This window comes from Taeniopygia guttata, chromosome 5 (genome assembly GCF_048771995.1).
Source record: "Taeniopygia guttata chromosome 5, bTaeGut7.mat, whole genome shotgun sequence".
Lineage (NCBI taxonomy): Eukaryota > Metazoa > Chordata > Aves > Passeriformes > Estrildidae > Taeniopygia > Taeniopygia guttata.
In genome coordinates this window covers 49,958,341-49,974,275 of record NC_133030.1, presented here as the reverse complement: position 1 = coordinate 49,974,275, position 15,935 = coordinate 49,958,341, and the positions used below count along the sequence as shown (strand labels likewise).

Here is a 15,935-nt window from a genome sequence, read left to right as displayed (position 1 = left end):
ATAAAAACTATTAAAAGTCTGGTATAGCAAAATATCTTGTTGAAAAATACTAAATTGAGATTTGCAGCATGCATCCACAGCTGTCTTTTCCTTAAGCTCATGTCTAGTTTTATATGTATGTTTCATTTCACTCACTTCAATTACTTCTGCCGTATGAACTCATGCAGTTTACAGAAGTTAATGATGCATGTGAAGTATTTCCCAGAGTGAGTAGCTAGATTCCCATCAGGAGGATGTGTAGAAATGCAAGCGACTCTTAGGATTCTTCTAAGAAAAGGCCAGGTCTGGCCATGCATATACAGCAAAAATCAGGTGCCTGCACAGGAAAATTGTCTTCACTGTTTACTCTGCACCATTCCTAAAATAATAACGCCTGCCTGTCCTGGTTAATGTTTTCTAGAGGACGTTTTGCTTTCATAATGCTATTTAACTGTATAAATAAGAGAGGGAGCTGCAGGCTAGTCCTGGTGAAGACAGCAGGATCCTAGGAAGCTGCTGTAAGTAGTGATTTTTTTGTTTTCTATAGAGACTTTAAAAGTGTCTCCTCTTGTTGAAGGCAATCAATTTTAAATATTTTCTAGGGCTGTATCTTAATCTGTCCTATATAATGAGGTTTTTATTTTGTCACCTGGATATAAAGGACATAGGCATCACAATTGAGGCAGTGAGTCGCCTTCACATTGTCAGGTCATTGGAAGATTGAAGGATTGAGAATCTGAAAGCAGAGCAGTGTGTCTTGCAGAAAGCAAGGTGCTCTCCATAGCCAAGAAATACTAAAAGGGGGACTTTCCCTGATGTACCTCCTGCTAGAAACAGGCCCTGATTCATCAAAAGCCTGAGGACAGTTGCTTAGAACTTTTTTTAATGTATTGGTGCTTCTTTTAAAGTAATTCTCATGATTTTTAAACTGAAGGTCTACAAGAAATACCATTGCTTAGGGAATGGTGCATCTAATGTCTACTTCTGGTTTAGATGAAACATCATTGAGGTAATCATCAGGCCCATTGGCAGGGAAGTGGAGAAATTGGTGATTTTCACATGTTCAGAAGATCACAGTGAGGTCAACATTTTTAATGAGCCAGAAACCAGGCTGTGGTCAGGTGTACACTGGAATGTAGAAGCTGAGAACCTGGTGTGATGTGCTCTTGCAGAAAGAAGAAAATCCCCTCTATCCTAACCACTGCACTCATTCTTTTTTGTCTACTTTTTTATTCCCCTGGCGTCAGTGATGCTTCATCCCTAAGTGTGTGCAGTAATTCAGGTTCAACAGCAAATACTCATGGTGGCCTGGTAGAAGAGTGAGAGCTCATGTTCACCTGTTTCCAGGTAAAAGGAGGCTTAGAGGTGGGTGATGCCACTTTCTGGGTGAGTTCTCCAATGCTAAGCTGGCTCACAGAAGATTGAAAAAAACCAGAACAGCCCTGCGAATGAACAGTGACATACATTTCCAAAGGATTATGTAAACTAGGCTTCCACATTTCTGCTGCAAAAGGAATTACTTTTAATGGAATATTCACAGTGGTTGGATTCTCTGAACAGTCCAATGGTCTTGGCTTGTGTTTGCAATCTCCTCAGGGGCTCAGGCATAGAGGTATCAAAACTGAATGACAAGAGAAGTGAATGTCTAGATGATCATCTGGAACAGGCCCTGAACATGTTCAGGTGCATATGATTAAATAAGCAGAGCTTGCTGGCCAGCCAAGAAAGCACAGGTCAGTTTATGGTGCTCCTTTGAATAGGTGGCCCTGGATCTATGAAGCCTGGACCTATTAAGCTTCAACCCCAGAAGCCTGACCTGGCTTCTGAGCTCATGTTCTCACACACAGATATGGCTAGTCAAGTCCTTCTTTTATGATTTTTTGTGTGCTTGGGTGATTCTTTTTCTAAGTCTCTAAATAGCTGATATTTAGTTCAGCAGACACCACTGGTGGTTGTGGTGCTGTGACTCGATGTGCCTGGTGCTGTCACAGTGCTGCTTTCAGGTAACAAATTTCCCAGATTTCCTTCTTCAGAAAAAATCAGGAGGGAAGCAGCACCATCTGCTGAGCAAAACAGCTTTTCTATTTATGCCTTCATATGTTTTTGAGTAGTGCACATTTTTATGTTGTCTGAAATAAGATTATTAGTGGCGACCCCTTATAGGAGTAGTATGGGATGAATATTCATCTCCTGGGCTCTAAAGGCAGCAAGCTGTCTCCAGAATATCTTCAAATCACAGAGACAGAAATCAGCCCTAAAATGGACAAAATACCTATATCCATAAAGAAGCAAATTCTGACACTCAGAAAACAGTCCAGCCCACTCCCAGGTTTTCTGGTGGAATTGTTCTAAGGTAACTTCAGCTAATCCCATCTAATCCCAGTGTTCTCCATTTGCTTTCTGAGTTGCATGGTAGGGAATATTGTGTGCTAAGGAAGAGGTAATATATTCAGCAAATGTTATCACCAAGCCTACTACAGATAAATTGCTGCAAATACTATCTTCCAAGTGCTGGCATGTTCTTGTATCCTTGTCTGGTTTGATTGAAAGCTGTTCTTTAAAGCAACCTCGAACACCACAAATAAATTGCCATTGTGCAACATACGCAAAGAAAAGAGGCAGAGGTTAATGTGTTTCCTTCCAGACTATTCAACAAGTCAGACTAGGTTTGGAACTAAAATTGAAGTGCTTTTCACTCCTACTGCCGTGTTGATGGATAAACCAGGGTTTTTTTCTGGAAATTATAGAAGTAAAGGTCTTAAAGAGCTTTCTGCAAACTTCTCCAGTCTGGAAATTTCCTAAAGGCTTTACAGCACAGCTTCTCAGCCCTTTGCTTTTTAATAAATCATTAGCAACTATGCTCCATAGGAAATTCCATCAGTCTTTAAGATCATATGATAATCTGCATCTTCTGTTTCCTGCTGAAATGGTGTCTGTTGTCATTTTGTCAGTGGTTGATCACTGAAGTGACAATCCCAGAAGTCACAATAACATGAAATATCAAATATGAAATAGTAAGTATCAAATATGAAATAACAACCCACAATCATATTCTGAAGGTTGAGAGGGTGCAAATCTCATTATAAAAGTACCTTTAGGTTTCAAAACAGGGACTAATGAAGAGGACCACTTGTATCTGGAAGGCTTGAACAACAAAAAAAGACCAGCTCAAAAAAAGACCAAATCACAGCTGCTAAGTAGTTTATAATCTTATGCCTTTAAAACTAACCATTATCAAGATTTTTGTGAGGTCTGACTCATGAGTCTTGACTGTTTGTGATTGGCCAGTACTGAGTAACAGATGGATGATTCAGATTGTATTTAATTATCTGTGAATTCAGAGTGGTAATAAAATGAAATTAATTCCATGATAGTACATAAATTTACCACAAAATGTGAACATGTTGTAACTACATTGAGAAAAAATATCAGGGTAGGGAAAATTGCCTTTAGAAAACTGTAATTAATATTTTACAGAATCCTTACAGCAAAACCATTCTATAGCCTTTCACCATAATTTTGAGGTCAAGCCAGTTAAAATCCCTTTCTGCTTTGCATTCCAAATAAATAGAATTGGAAGTTTGAGGCATACATAGATAAGCCAATCTATCAGGTGCCATATTTTGTAACGAATATTAAATGTGATGAGATAGAGAACAGGTGGCAATTTATGTTTAAAATCAAATGTTTCTCTTTTATGGTATTCATGTTATTCTTAATAAATTATGACTGCAGCTGAGTAAATAGTTCATAGTAAATAATTTATCCAGAGGCAGCTTCTGAATCAGCCTGCTGGATATACGGAAATAATTAGGCTTAGCTCTGATGCTTTAGTTTGGGAGTTGATTTCTCTTCAAAGTCTGACTAATACACTGGCTCACTGATAGCAGTTCTAAAAACTCAGAACTGGAGCTCTTGTGTTGAGTTACAAGTATCTAGATACATCAAGAATTATTTCAATGTCAAAATCACAAGAGACCAAACTATAATTTAAAACTACTGTGTACAGTAATTGAAAATGTAGCTACCAAGAACCCAGCCCTTATAGTTCTTACACTTGTCAGTAGTGCTGTTATTGCATATAGGCCTGCTTTTTAAAATTACTTATAACAAACATGTAAATGTTTTAATATTTTATTCTAGCTTGAAAATATTTTGTTGTTCTCATGAGTCTATCTCTAAGTGGGTATTCAGCTACTAATACATATTGCTCCCTCTAATGATACAGAGAAAGCAGGACCATAAGCACAGCACTTTCTGACGAGTGTCTCAAGTTGAGTCATGCCAGAGATGAAAGGTGCAATTAGTGTAATATATCTCTCTGTGCACAATTTTAGCAAATCTGGCTCATTATCTCCTCAAACCCTGTGCAACTCTTGCACCATTTCTTTGCCCTAGATTCCTCCTCAGAAATGAGGCCTATTGGGACATTCATATCCCCATTTCCAAGGTCTCTTTTTAAGAGCTTACACAGTGCAGAGTGTCAGCTCTGCAATGCAATGTGGCTGCCACAGCCAAGTGTAACACACTGATAAACCCTTTGCCCTTTGACCAGAGGAGCAGCTGATGAAAATGAGGCCTTGTTTTTGTTAATGGCATTGACTGCTTCTGCTGTGCTGAAAATGCCACTCCAACAGTTCTGTTGAAGAGACAGCACGTTTTTTCAGGTTCTTATTTAAAACATTACATTATTTCTATTCAGAAAAAACCCACCTATTCCTTAGAGAGGTAGGTGTTTGTATCTGGTTTGCTACTGAAGAATAGCCCCCATTATTTGTCCTTTCTTTAAATAGGACACCTTATCAGTCTGACCAAAAGTTTATTTAAAGATCTTCTGCTTGTTTGCTCCAATTCTGTTTCCATGTAGCTACTGACTGCTGCTCACTTGAATGAATTTCCTCTTTCCCCCCTAACTCACAAGACACCCAGACTTCTATGATGAAGTTTTAAGGAATTATTCAGATCATTAGTGTCAAAAGTAGAGTTGCACCGTAATCTTTCAGTGATTAGCCAAGAGGTGTTTTATGATGGGATATGCTCCATTCTCCAGCCTGCTGAGGGTGCTGTGTATTCAACTAATCCATGCTGAATTTTGTATTTGCAGGTATTTAGGGTGGGGGTGGCAGAAAGAGTTGGCAGAGACTTGCCAGGAGGATTGGGAAAATTTAAAAAAAAAAAATTCTGGCAAGATTGAAGATCATGGAAACTGAGGACAAAAGAAGGAGATAAGACTTTTAAATTCAGCGGTAACGACAGAATAAGTCTTTCTACTTAATTAACTTACTTACCTCAGTAATATCATCTCCTTTTTTTTCTATAGGATTTTAATACAAGAACATGAAGACCACATTCTACCTAAGTTTGCTACTGGCTGGGTTTCACACTGTTGCCCACAGTCAGCACCCACCCAGTGACCACAATGGACATGACCCAAATGACCCTAAACACCACATACACCACGGAGGTGAAGCGATGGCTTGCCTGAAACTTGTGCCAAACAATGCTGACTTTGCATTCCAGTTTTTTAGGGAGGTTACACAGGAGGCACCAAATAAGAACATTTTCTACTCTCCTGTGAGCATCTCCGCTGCCTTTGCGATGCTGGCCCTTGGGGCTAGGTCAGCCACACAGTCTCAGATCCTGGAAGGACTTGCATTCAACCTTACAGAGATTCAGGAGAAAGAGATACATGAAGGCTTCCACAACCTAATCCACATGCTGAACCATCCTGAGGGTGGAGTCCAGCTCAACATGATGAATGCCATCTTTGTGACGGAGAAGCTGAAACTCCTAAGAAAATTCTTAGATGATGCCAAAGCTCTGTATCAGTTGGAAGCTTTTACAACTGACTTTAACAAACCCACAGAAGCTGAAAAGCAGATCAATGATTATATAGAGAGGAAAACACATGGAAAAATTACTAATTTGGTCAAGGATATGGACCCACAAACTGTAATGCTGCTGGCTAGCTTTGTTTACTTTAAAGGTAAGTCTCCTCTAGGGTCACATTCTCACTTATTCGTTCTTATCAACAAATCTAATGTCACCTACCTCAACTGTAAACTCATCTGGGGAAAATTTCCAGTGCTCCTTGTTGGGCCAGAAGATCCCCTAATGGCACAGTGGAGTGGTAGAGAGGTAACAGGAGGCGGGTAATGGGGAGGCAGTGGGAGGCCACAGAGTCTTGTTTCTCTTTGTGACAGCTCCAGGAGCTCTGTTCCAAGCCACAGCCTCCCATGAAGCCTGAGCTGGTGTTCCTGGGTTTAACCATAACTCCAATCGTCCCATATTCTTCTAATTTTCAGTGAAGGCACCAAGACTTATATATGACCTAATGCCTCTTTTTAATATATGTATGATTCAATAGCCTAATTTACTATAGACTCCTTTTTTTCCCCCCTGTCAGAGTCCTTTATACATGCACACTAACATTTATATATGAGAGAAGCTAGTGATGAATAGGGGAGAAAATTTTAAGGAACAAAGCAGAAACAATGTATATTTCTGATATGGGTTAGATGTGCCCTTAAGCCTGACATAACACCACTCAGATATGAGAGCCTACATTATTTTATCTACAAATTGAGGGTTATTATTAAAGTCAATAGAACTTAATTGCACGCAGTATATGAGTACACAGATGATGTTTACATAAAGGCCACTTAGATCTCCTGAAAATAAAAGCAGTGATAGGTACAAAAAACCCCACCTAATTATTTAATTATTGGCATCTGAAACATAAATTGAAAGTGGAATACAATGCACTCTTTTGAACAGGTAAAAGTTCCTTGCATTACTGTGATACGCATTCTAAAGTGTTACATTTGAAAATTCAGTATATAACACAGAGAGAAACAGGTAAATATTATTATTAGCTATAAAAAATTTAGTCTATGATGAGATAGACAGCTGGATATTCATTTAAATTCTCCTTCTCTGTATCAGGCAGCTGGGAAAAGCCTTTTGAAGCAGAACATACTGAAGAAAGGGAGTTCTTTGTGGATGCTGAAACAACTGTGAAAGTCCCTATGATGTACCAGATGGGCAGATTTGACTTCTACTTTGATGAGGAGCTGTCATGCACTGTGGTACGGCTGCATTATAATGGGAGTGCTACTGCATTTCTGGTTCTGCCAGCAAAAGGGAAAATGAAGCAGTTAGAGCAAACGCTGGACAAGGAAACCATCCAGAAATGGTCAGACCACCTCTTCCAGAGGTAATTTTCTGCCACTCAGTTGTAGAAGCACTTATTTTATAGTATTTTTTATTTTTGTAGAATGCAAACATTATGAATGTGGAAATTATGGGAACTGAGTGGGTTATTTTTGTCCTGTGTACTCCCTAGTTGTAAAAATCTTGCAGCTGGTAGGTATTTAACTATTCTTTTGTTGATGGCTGAGTGACTTGCTGCTCTCCCAACCAGAGCAGAGACCATCCTATTCCTCTCTAAGGAATAGCAAGCCTAGACTGGTGTTCCTAAAATACTCCATGGACTGAGAGAAATGGTTGCAATTTTAAGCTAAATCTTCTATACTGAGATTTCAGCTAGTGTGTTTTTCCTCTCTTATGTCACTGATGCACTGTGACTCAGGCCTAAGTCTGAACCTTAAATAAAGCCATAACTTACACATTTTGTAGTAGTGCTTACAGGCATGATATGTCCTACACAATTATCTTGCAGCATTCAGTTGTTGTGAGAACAGGCAAGTGATTAATTGTGGATGTCCTGATTTTCTGGTATTTTGTTTTGAAACTATAAATATCTAATGAGTTTCTGTTAGCTTCAACCATTGACACCAACATCAGCTAATGCATTTTACAACCTTGTTTGTCTGGGAGAGATCTTAGCAACAGTAGATGAGTAATATCAAGTTAATACATGCTTAATTTACCAAGCTCTGCCCTAATTCACTGTGCAGTTCACGCCCATATATCTCAGTGCATCATCACAGAAATACCAGCACAGTTAGTAAAAACATAATGGGTAGCAAACTGAATATGAGCTAATAATGTGATACCTCAAATATCAAAATTAAAATGTATCATTCTCAGCTGCAGTATCATGAAAATCCTTATCTAAATGAATTTGTAGTGTGAGGTCATTCAGGATCAATATAGGCATAAGTTCTTCATTGGAGAAACTATGAGAACAAAATGGCAATTTCTGTTATACTGTTTTGTCACAAGGCAGCAAAAGACTTGAGCTACCTAAAGGGTAACCACTGCTGGGTGACTTGGGTGCTCTGAGGATCCCTGGACAGGTGTGAAAAGAAACCCAAGAGAAATCACACTGAGCAGGAGCTGCCTACAGCCAGTCAAAGGCAAACTTGATCAGGGCCAGCCCAGAGAACGAAGACAATTAAAGGACATGGAATCCAAATGTGCAGGCAGCAGGGAACAGACCTTTCCTGAGGCCATGCCAAATGCCCCAGTTATGCCAAAAATACTTCTTTGATTTGAAATACTGGGATTTGCCACACATCTCCCCTGGCAGACTTTGTCAGGACTTCAGCTCTCCACCTTCCTGAGCAACATGGGCTATCCTTTGTCTCTGCCTGTAAAGAGGGGCTCTTGCTACTGTTCTACTTAGCAGAGTGCTCTCAGATTTCCTGAAACAAAAAACAAGATAAATACTATTATGATTGCTATTTTTATTATTAAGAATGATAGTGCTTGTATCACCATGAGAAGCTCCAGGAATTGAATTAGTGTTCACTGTACATTCAGGGTCCAAATGCCTGGGATTTGATGGTCATGAGAATTAAACGGGTTTCTCACCATCATTTATATTGCTGAAAAATCCTTCTCACCACCCTCTATGTTTCTCTTCTACCTAACAGATTTATGAACCTCTATTTCCCCAAATTTTCTATTTCTGGGAGCTATGAAATAAGTAACACCCTTAGGAAGATGGGAATTGTGGATGTGTTCACCAGCCAGGCAGATCTCTCTGGCATCACTGGCAGCCCAGATCTGAAGGTTTCCAAAGTAAGTATTTTCCTTTCTTTCAGAAACATGCAGGAAAAGCCATCAGTGTAGCATCCAGAAACACCAGGTATATACAGCTCCCAGCTTCCGAACTTGCCTGTGGCTGGGTCACCCAGGCCTCAGCCTGAAAGCTTACAAAGAGAGATTGGCCCTTGGTGGCACTGGAGATCAGATTAGTTTGCTGCACGTCTCTTTTTTACCAAGAATGGTATTGGCCAAGATTTTTTGGGCAGTATTTGAAACATGAGAGGAGCATCAACCCCTGATTCTTCAAGGAACACCACTAATGCTCTCAGACACAGCACAACCTGTCCTTCTCACCCTGGAGACTCAGTTTTGGAGGTGCAGACACACAAGTACAGGTGGAGCCTCTATCCTTCATCCAATATTTTGGACTTTTTTTAGGAGATTTCCATAGCTCCATCCTAACCCTCATTTAAGCAGCCATGACTACAACAATAGAGCTCTTCTGCCTCTACTCACTTCTCAGTGGATCCCCCAAAGCAGGGCTGCATTAAAAGGACTCTGATTAATTTCTCAAGAGGCTGTTGACTGCCCAGAGTGACTCTCTTTTCTTTTTTCCTAGGTTGTCCATAAGGCTTCTCTGGATGTTGATGAGAAAGGTACTGAGGCAGCAGCAGCAACTGCTGTTGAAATAATGCCAGTATCTTTTCCTCCAACCATTGAATTCAGCCATCCCTTCCTCATGTTGATTTTTGATAGAGACACAAACAGTACACTCTTCATAGGAAAAATAGTTAACCCAACTATCACTAGCTGAAGTGACATATGAATTTTGTTTGCTACTACTAATTAAAGATGTGAAAATTCATGACATGATTTATTTACATATGTACCAGCTCATATATGGTTCTTTGTTAGTTTTTATTTTATGTCACCATCAAAAACTGTTGGTATTGACCATGACACTTGCTGAAGAGGAAGAAAGAAAGTGTTTTAAATTCAGCCAGAAAATAAGGCCTTTTTTACCTGACTGAAAGACAAGGAAAGACATAAGCTTGGCCAGCATTTGAAAAGAAATGTTTGTATTAGTATGGAAGACACCTGCTTAATACAAGGTAGTCAGTAGGTAAAATTCTGAACATTCTTGCAAACAAAGCAGAAGTGGTTGTAATTTACCATAAGTAAATCTGATATGGGAACAGTTGGATCAGCATTGCAGGGTCACAGAAACCTGAAGCTTCTGATGGAGACAACACTGGGAATGTGAAAAGCTGCCTTCAACAGCCTTCTGTACCAGAAACCTTTTATCATTCTTACTATCAATCTAGCAGCAAATCTTCCCGAGTTTCTTGCAGCTTAAAAGAGAGCAGGAGGATCAAATCTGCCTTGAATCTGATGTTCACCACGTGTTACTAATTTGACAGATTTAGATGGAGTTATTGACTCCTCACATATGTATCCATCAGTGGTGAGAAGGAGGATGTAGCTGGATGGGAAGGTGAGGTATTTGGATGGCAATTACAACAAGGATACTGTCAGCAGGGATTTATGGAAAACCTAAAAGGAAACTCTGGAAAATTAGAGATCTTTCAAATACTTTTGTCCTTTTACAGCCAAAAATCTAAGTAAGGAGCATGTAATAAGCAAATCATCTGACCCAGGTGGGGGTGCCAGGCACCTAGGTAAAACATAGAGCAGCTTGAGGGCTGGCTGGCAACCACCTTCAATGGACTTGCCTTCGTAACTGGTATCAGAAGGAGTACAGGGAAAGGAAAGGAAAGGAAAAAGGAAAGCAGGAAAACTGGCTCGGTTTTCCCTAAAGTTGTGAGGTTTGGGAAGAGATGAAATGGTTCCATGTCATTGCCAGTGATGCTGGGAGCAGTCAAAGGTTTGGGAAGAGAACACAACCTCAGCAAGTTCTTGTGTGCTGTCTGTGAAATTAAGAGCAAGTGTGATTTATTAGTGTGGTGCAAGCATTGTCTCCCCTATTGCAGTCTCAAGGAAAGTCCCCTTTCTGCTCTGCGTTCCTAGTAAATGCCCTCTGTTAACAGGATGCTTGAAGGTGTTTTTTGACTAAATAGTCTCAGTATAGATGAATGTATCAACAACTCATAGCATCGAAGGCAGGACTCACAGTGACAGAAACGCATGTACTTCTCTGGTACATTCCTGCATATTCCTCTATCTGTTTGGGTGCCTTTGTAGCCCAACACCCACACAGGAGTAATTAACAAGGACCCCTACCCAACTGCAGGCTTTTCATCTCCCTTAAATAGAGTTGGAGGGCACAGCCTCAGTGGGGTCAGTTTCAGCTGTTAGCACTCCTACTGTAAAGCAGTGGGCATCCAGTAAAGCAACAGTAAAACCTTTACGGGGTAGAGAGCTCAGAGGTGAGATCCTTAGTTATATATTGAATTCCCTAGAGTTGCAGTTGAAAAATTGAAATAATTTATTGTAGTAGGGTGATTCTCAGTTTACGTCAAGGTGTGGAAGAAACAGAGGCCAAAGATGAATTAAATATTGCTTGTTCCCTTGTAAACCACTTTGAAGTGGATGAAGACATAAACATAGAAATACAGCAGGAGGAAAGTTGTGCCCATGTGGTTCTGGGAGAGATATGGAGAGAATTTCTCACCTAATCTAAATCAGCTTTTGCAGGATGTTAATACTTATTTTTGGAAGGCGATTCCTTCTTTTCCTACTGTTAGCGCCTTGGTGCCCTCACAGACGTGCCCCCTCCACAAGCAGGATGCTGGGATTGTGTTTTCCTCACATACTCCAGAGAGAAGAGCCCGTGGGGCAGTAGGAGGCAGACAGGGGAGCAGCTGTGCTGCTGCGAAGGGCAAAGCACTTCACAGTTTGCGCTTCTCCTCTCACTGCATCTCTCACCCGATCTCTCCGTGCCTGCTTTCCTGTCAGTCGGTCGGAGCCCAGAGCTGCCTGCTAGGCTTGCTCCATCAGGCCACAGCTATGCTGTACCGACATCATGCTGTGATTTTCCACTGCGGGGTTTGCCAGACACAGTGCTCAGGAGAGGCAGGCACCACGCTCAGCAATAAAAAAAGAGCAGCTTGCTGCCTGCCCACATCCACGCTGCTCCTCTCATCTCTCCCCCCATCCACCAAGTCCTGCTCTCTTAATCCTGCTCTCGTCGCTGCAAGCAACAAAACAGGTTTTCCTGATGACACTCACTCTCCTCATTTCCTCTCCGGACCAGCTCTTTTTCACAGCCTCCCACTCTCCCTCCTGCAGACTCACATTCCGTCCCTCCCATCGCCGGCACCGTTTGTTCCCCAGGACGGGAATGCCGCCGGCTGCGCCTGCTCCGCCAGCACGTCCTCCTCTCTCCTTCCCAAAAAAATGGAGAGCAGGAAGAATCAGGATTCCCTGCCTTCCACAGAACATCTCGTGGGCACTTACAGCACCGTGAGGAAGGCTGGGCAGAAGGGCAGGCCTTCAGGTCGCTAGGTTATTGCCATTTGCCGTGATGGGCAAAGTGTGAATATAAATGAGCCAGAGACACATCTCAGGGACAATTAATGACCGGGTTCATTAGCCATTGAAACAGCTAACACAGCCATAGAGTGTAAGGATGGAACTCACGGCTGTGCTTGTGGCCATCCCAGGTTTGGGTGACTGCCTGTCTCTTGGCCAGATGCCTGTGCTGTTTCGGTGGCAATGCCATCGGCAGCAGCCTCCACATGCTCCGAACAGCCCATCCCGGGCCCGCAACAGCCTCCCGGGCTCACACGCTGTTCATGGAAACAGGCATTCAGGGTTCTGCGCTTCTCTCACCATCACTGAGGCTGCGCCTGGAGAAAAGGAATCAAAAGTCTCCTCAGTTCCCACCCCACACCCTTCAGCCTCCCTACAAAGAGGAGTCAAGGGAAAGATTTAGGCAGGTATGATCTGATTGTTCTTGCTCAGCAGGAAGAAAAAGACAGGTCAGTAAGACCTCTGGTCTGCAAATACAGCAGTGTTGTTGTTGCTTGTAATGCAGTGGCGTGCTTTTTGTTAAACTAGCAGTATGGGCCTTGATTTTTTGCACTTGCCAGGCTTTGCTTGGACCTTCCCAGGCCTGCCTAGGGTTTTGTTTTAGCTACTCTTTTTGTAACACTAACTATCCAGCAATTAGGTGCTACTGCTCAATTTAAATTTTTCTTTAGCTTTATATGATTGTATACAGATATTTATGTGATCAGGCGATATTAAGCACAAGGAGTTCTGCACAGAATGAAGTGTCTGTGGGCCTAGAATGAAAAATGAAGGCATACAGATGTGGTGAGATGATAACAGGGCACTGGAGAGGATAATGCTGAACACCAGAGAGCTAAAATCATCTTGCCAGTGGTCATCAAAGCTTTGCAGACCTGGGAACTGGGTGAAAACAGTTTGGGGCATAACTAGTAACTACAAGACCAGAGAATGAGTACACAGTGTATGTGAAATGCAGCACTGGTAGTGTGGCCAAGTGTACTGTGGACCTGTGAAACACTGAAGAAAATCAAGGGGAAGAACAGGTGAGCAAATGTGTAACAGTGATCCCAAGCAGACCCCAGAGCACAGAGGTTACATCTGCCCCTTGTACTCCTCCTGGCAAGGTCCAGGAGGCCGTCCCTTTTCTTAGGTTGATGGTAGATGAAAAAACTGACATTTTGGAAAGAAAACATCCCCCAAAACACCTCCTTGTAGTCAGTTGGTGAGCTCTGCCAAGTGCTTCAAACCTTGTGGATCCATGTTGGACAAAAGGCAAAAGTTGGTGCAACAGGGAAGCAGAATCAGAGGCAAGGAGCCAGCCCTGGGTGGCAGTCTCGATTCTCCCCAAAGACCCTCCCTGGCCTGCACTCCTACCAAGCCTGCTGCTGCCTGCTGGGCCACAGGACATCCAGCTCTTGCCCACAGCTGGGCAGCAAGACCATGAGGAGGGCTGGCAGAGGGCCACATCATGCAGGGGCAAGGGGACCCTCCCAGGCAGGAGGCTGGGATCTGCAGCCCAAGGACTTTCTGGGTGACCATTCTGGGGCAACAGGCACATCTGTCCCACAGACAGAATTTCACACTGCTTTCTTTGTTAGTCCAGAAACAGAAGAGAGCAGTACAACAGGCATCAGTAGGACTTCTTTTTCTGGGCCTCCTTATCTTATCTATTATGCTGATACTCTGTTATTCAGTCACTAGATGTTTAGCAACTTGACCAAAACCACCTTTTTTTTTTTTTTTTTTTTTTTTTTTTTCCCCTGGATAGCTACAAGAAATAAGATGTCATCATTATTTATTCTGTCTTATCTTCAGGAGCTGAGCCAGTCAGCTACAGATTACTGGAAGGCATGAGCATGCCTCTACTCACTGACAAAGGAGAAGAGCTCACTGAGAAGAGGTGAAATCATGGCTTAAAACTCTAGTGGGCTGCTTTCTTCATGGTTACACAGAAAACCTATTTTAAAACAAATCTTCACAGCTGTAAATGACTGTCAGTCCTGTGACATCAACACAAAAGTTGCTGTGGCAAAACCCCTGTGTGCTCATTCACATGTGTCAGGGTTCCCAGCCTCTGACCAGAGCTGATGCTGAAACATCCCGTGGTGTTGGTGTTGGGGCACTGAAAACAGCCAGCATATTTAAGGACACCTTGTTACAGGCCACATGCGAATGTGGTTGTGCAGGTTATTGGTTGCAGGAGACAAGCATGAGAATCTCGTTTTGTTTGTCATCGCTCCCTAGGCTATCTAGGTCTAATTTGAAGAACTTCTATTACAGCTTAATCTAGTTCTATCCATTATTTTATATTCCTGGGTTGGCTATGTTAATTTACACAGAGAAGCTATTTGCCTGGTAAATGGTGCAGCTGAGAGATTATCAGACTACCTGCTGTGTTGAAATAGCTGGCTTCAAAGCACAGGAAGTAACTGTTTAATCAATTTAACATGTTTGGCCACAGGTAAAAGTCTAGCATGACTTAATAATTGTGTAACATTTAAAACTTTTACAAAAGCTTGGGGGATTTATTTGATTTGATTTCTTGGTGGATTTATATTTTCAATATTCTCAAAATATATCCTCAATCCCTTATACAGTCATGGGGAAAAGACACACTACTGGAGTGGTTCTGCAGTGGAAATGAGCTCAGCCTGTCATGCTGGCCAGTGAGGGTGATGCCATCCCACAGAGCCCAGCAGCATCAGCCAAGAAAACCTGTCTGAATCAGCAGTCTTCCCAAACAGGCAGATTTTGTTGTGTCTATGTTTCTTTGTCAAGCTTGTGTCTGAAGAAAACAGAAGAAAAACTTCCTAATTATTAATTCCAGACTTTAGTAAAATATAAATGCAAAGTTCAAGGATGTGTTTAAGCTGGTGGCTGCAGAAAAGCTCAGCCTCTTTGGGTAGCAGAGGAGGTCATCTCACTCTGCTCTGCCCATGGCCACCAGAACTGGCAGTGCTGGGGCTCAGCCTGGCCATGTGTGGGCAGAGAAAAGGGGGTATTCCCGCAGGGGAGCTGATGATAAAGAGGAGTTCAGGTGAAAGGAGCCTTGGGGTTGTAGCTCTCCGCCTCACTGCCAGGCAGAGAGCCACTGACCATGATACAGAATCCCAGTGTCATCTGCTGGGTGTCCCTGAGTGTGCTGTCCTTCCCTGGGTAGCACAGACAAGGGCATGAGGGGAAAGGAAACATTTCCATGAAGCTGGAAGCCTAAATTCAGGAATGTGTTTTTGCTGCCATGTTTGTAGGCATGATCTACAGAAAAAACACCAATTTCCAAATGTGCCCTTTAATGACACAAGCAATCCCCACAATTTTTAGTATATGACACTTGAGATCACCTTATCTCTGCAGAATCAAGAATAGACACTTGCAGACAACCAGTGCTTTTTGTTTCATCTCAGCTCTCCCTGCCATGTATTTCATATTGTAACCCATGCAGGTCACATTTACCAAGACAGGGCATATCTCCACAGCTCTCAAAGTGCATCAAGAAGAGATGAGTCCCAGACCTCATGCAGCTGTGG

General features: G+C 42.1%; 1 protein-coding gene across 3 annotated transcripts; it reads left to right on the top strand.

The window, feature by feature from the left end:
- Positions 1 to 436: 436 nt before the first annotated feature.
- LOC100228673 (alpha-1-antitrypsin) lies at positions 437 to 9,799 on the top strand. 3 transcript variants are annotated; one of them, XM_030274907.4, is made up of 6 exons: positions 438 to 497; positions 1,227 to 1,326; positions 5,300 to 5,965; positions 6,925 to 7,195; positions 8,820 to 8,967; positions 9,554 to 9,799. In XM_030274907.4, the coding sequence occupies exons 3-6, from the start codon at positions 5,317 to 5,319 to the stop codon at positions 9,746 to 9,748; spliced, it is 1,263 nt and encodes a 420-aa protein (XP_030130767.3). In that variant the 5' UTR covers positions 438 to 497; positions 1,227 to 1,326; positions 5,300 to 5,316; the 3' UTR covers positions 9,749 to 9,799. The 3 variants fall into 3 exon arrangements, with proteins under 3 accessions (XP_012429543.4, XP_030130767.3, XP_030130768.3); XM_030274908.4 differs by having other exon boundaries at positions 1,227 to 1,344; XM_012574089.5 differs by lacking the exon at positions 1,227 to 1,326 and having other exon boundaries at positions 437 to 497.
- The last annotated feature ends 6,136 nt before the right edge of the window (positions 9,800 to 15,935 follow it).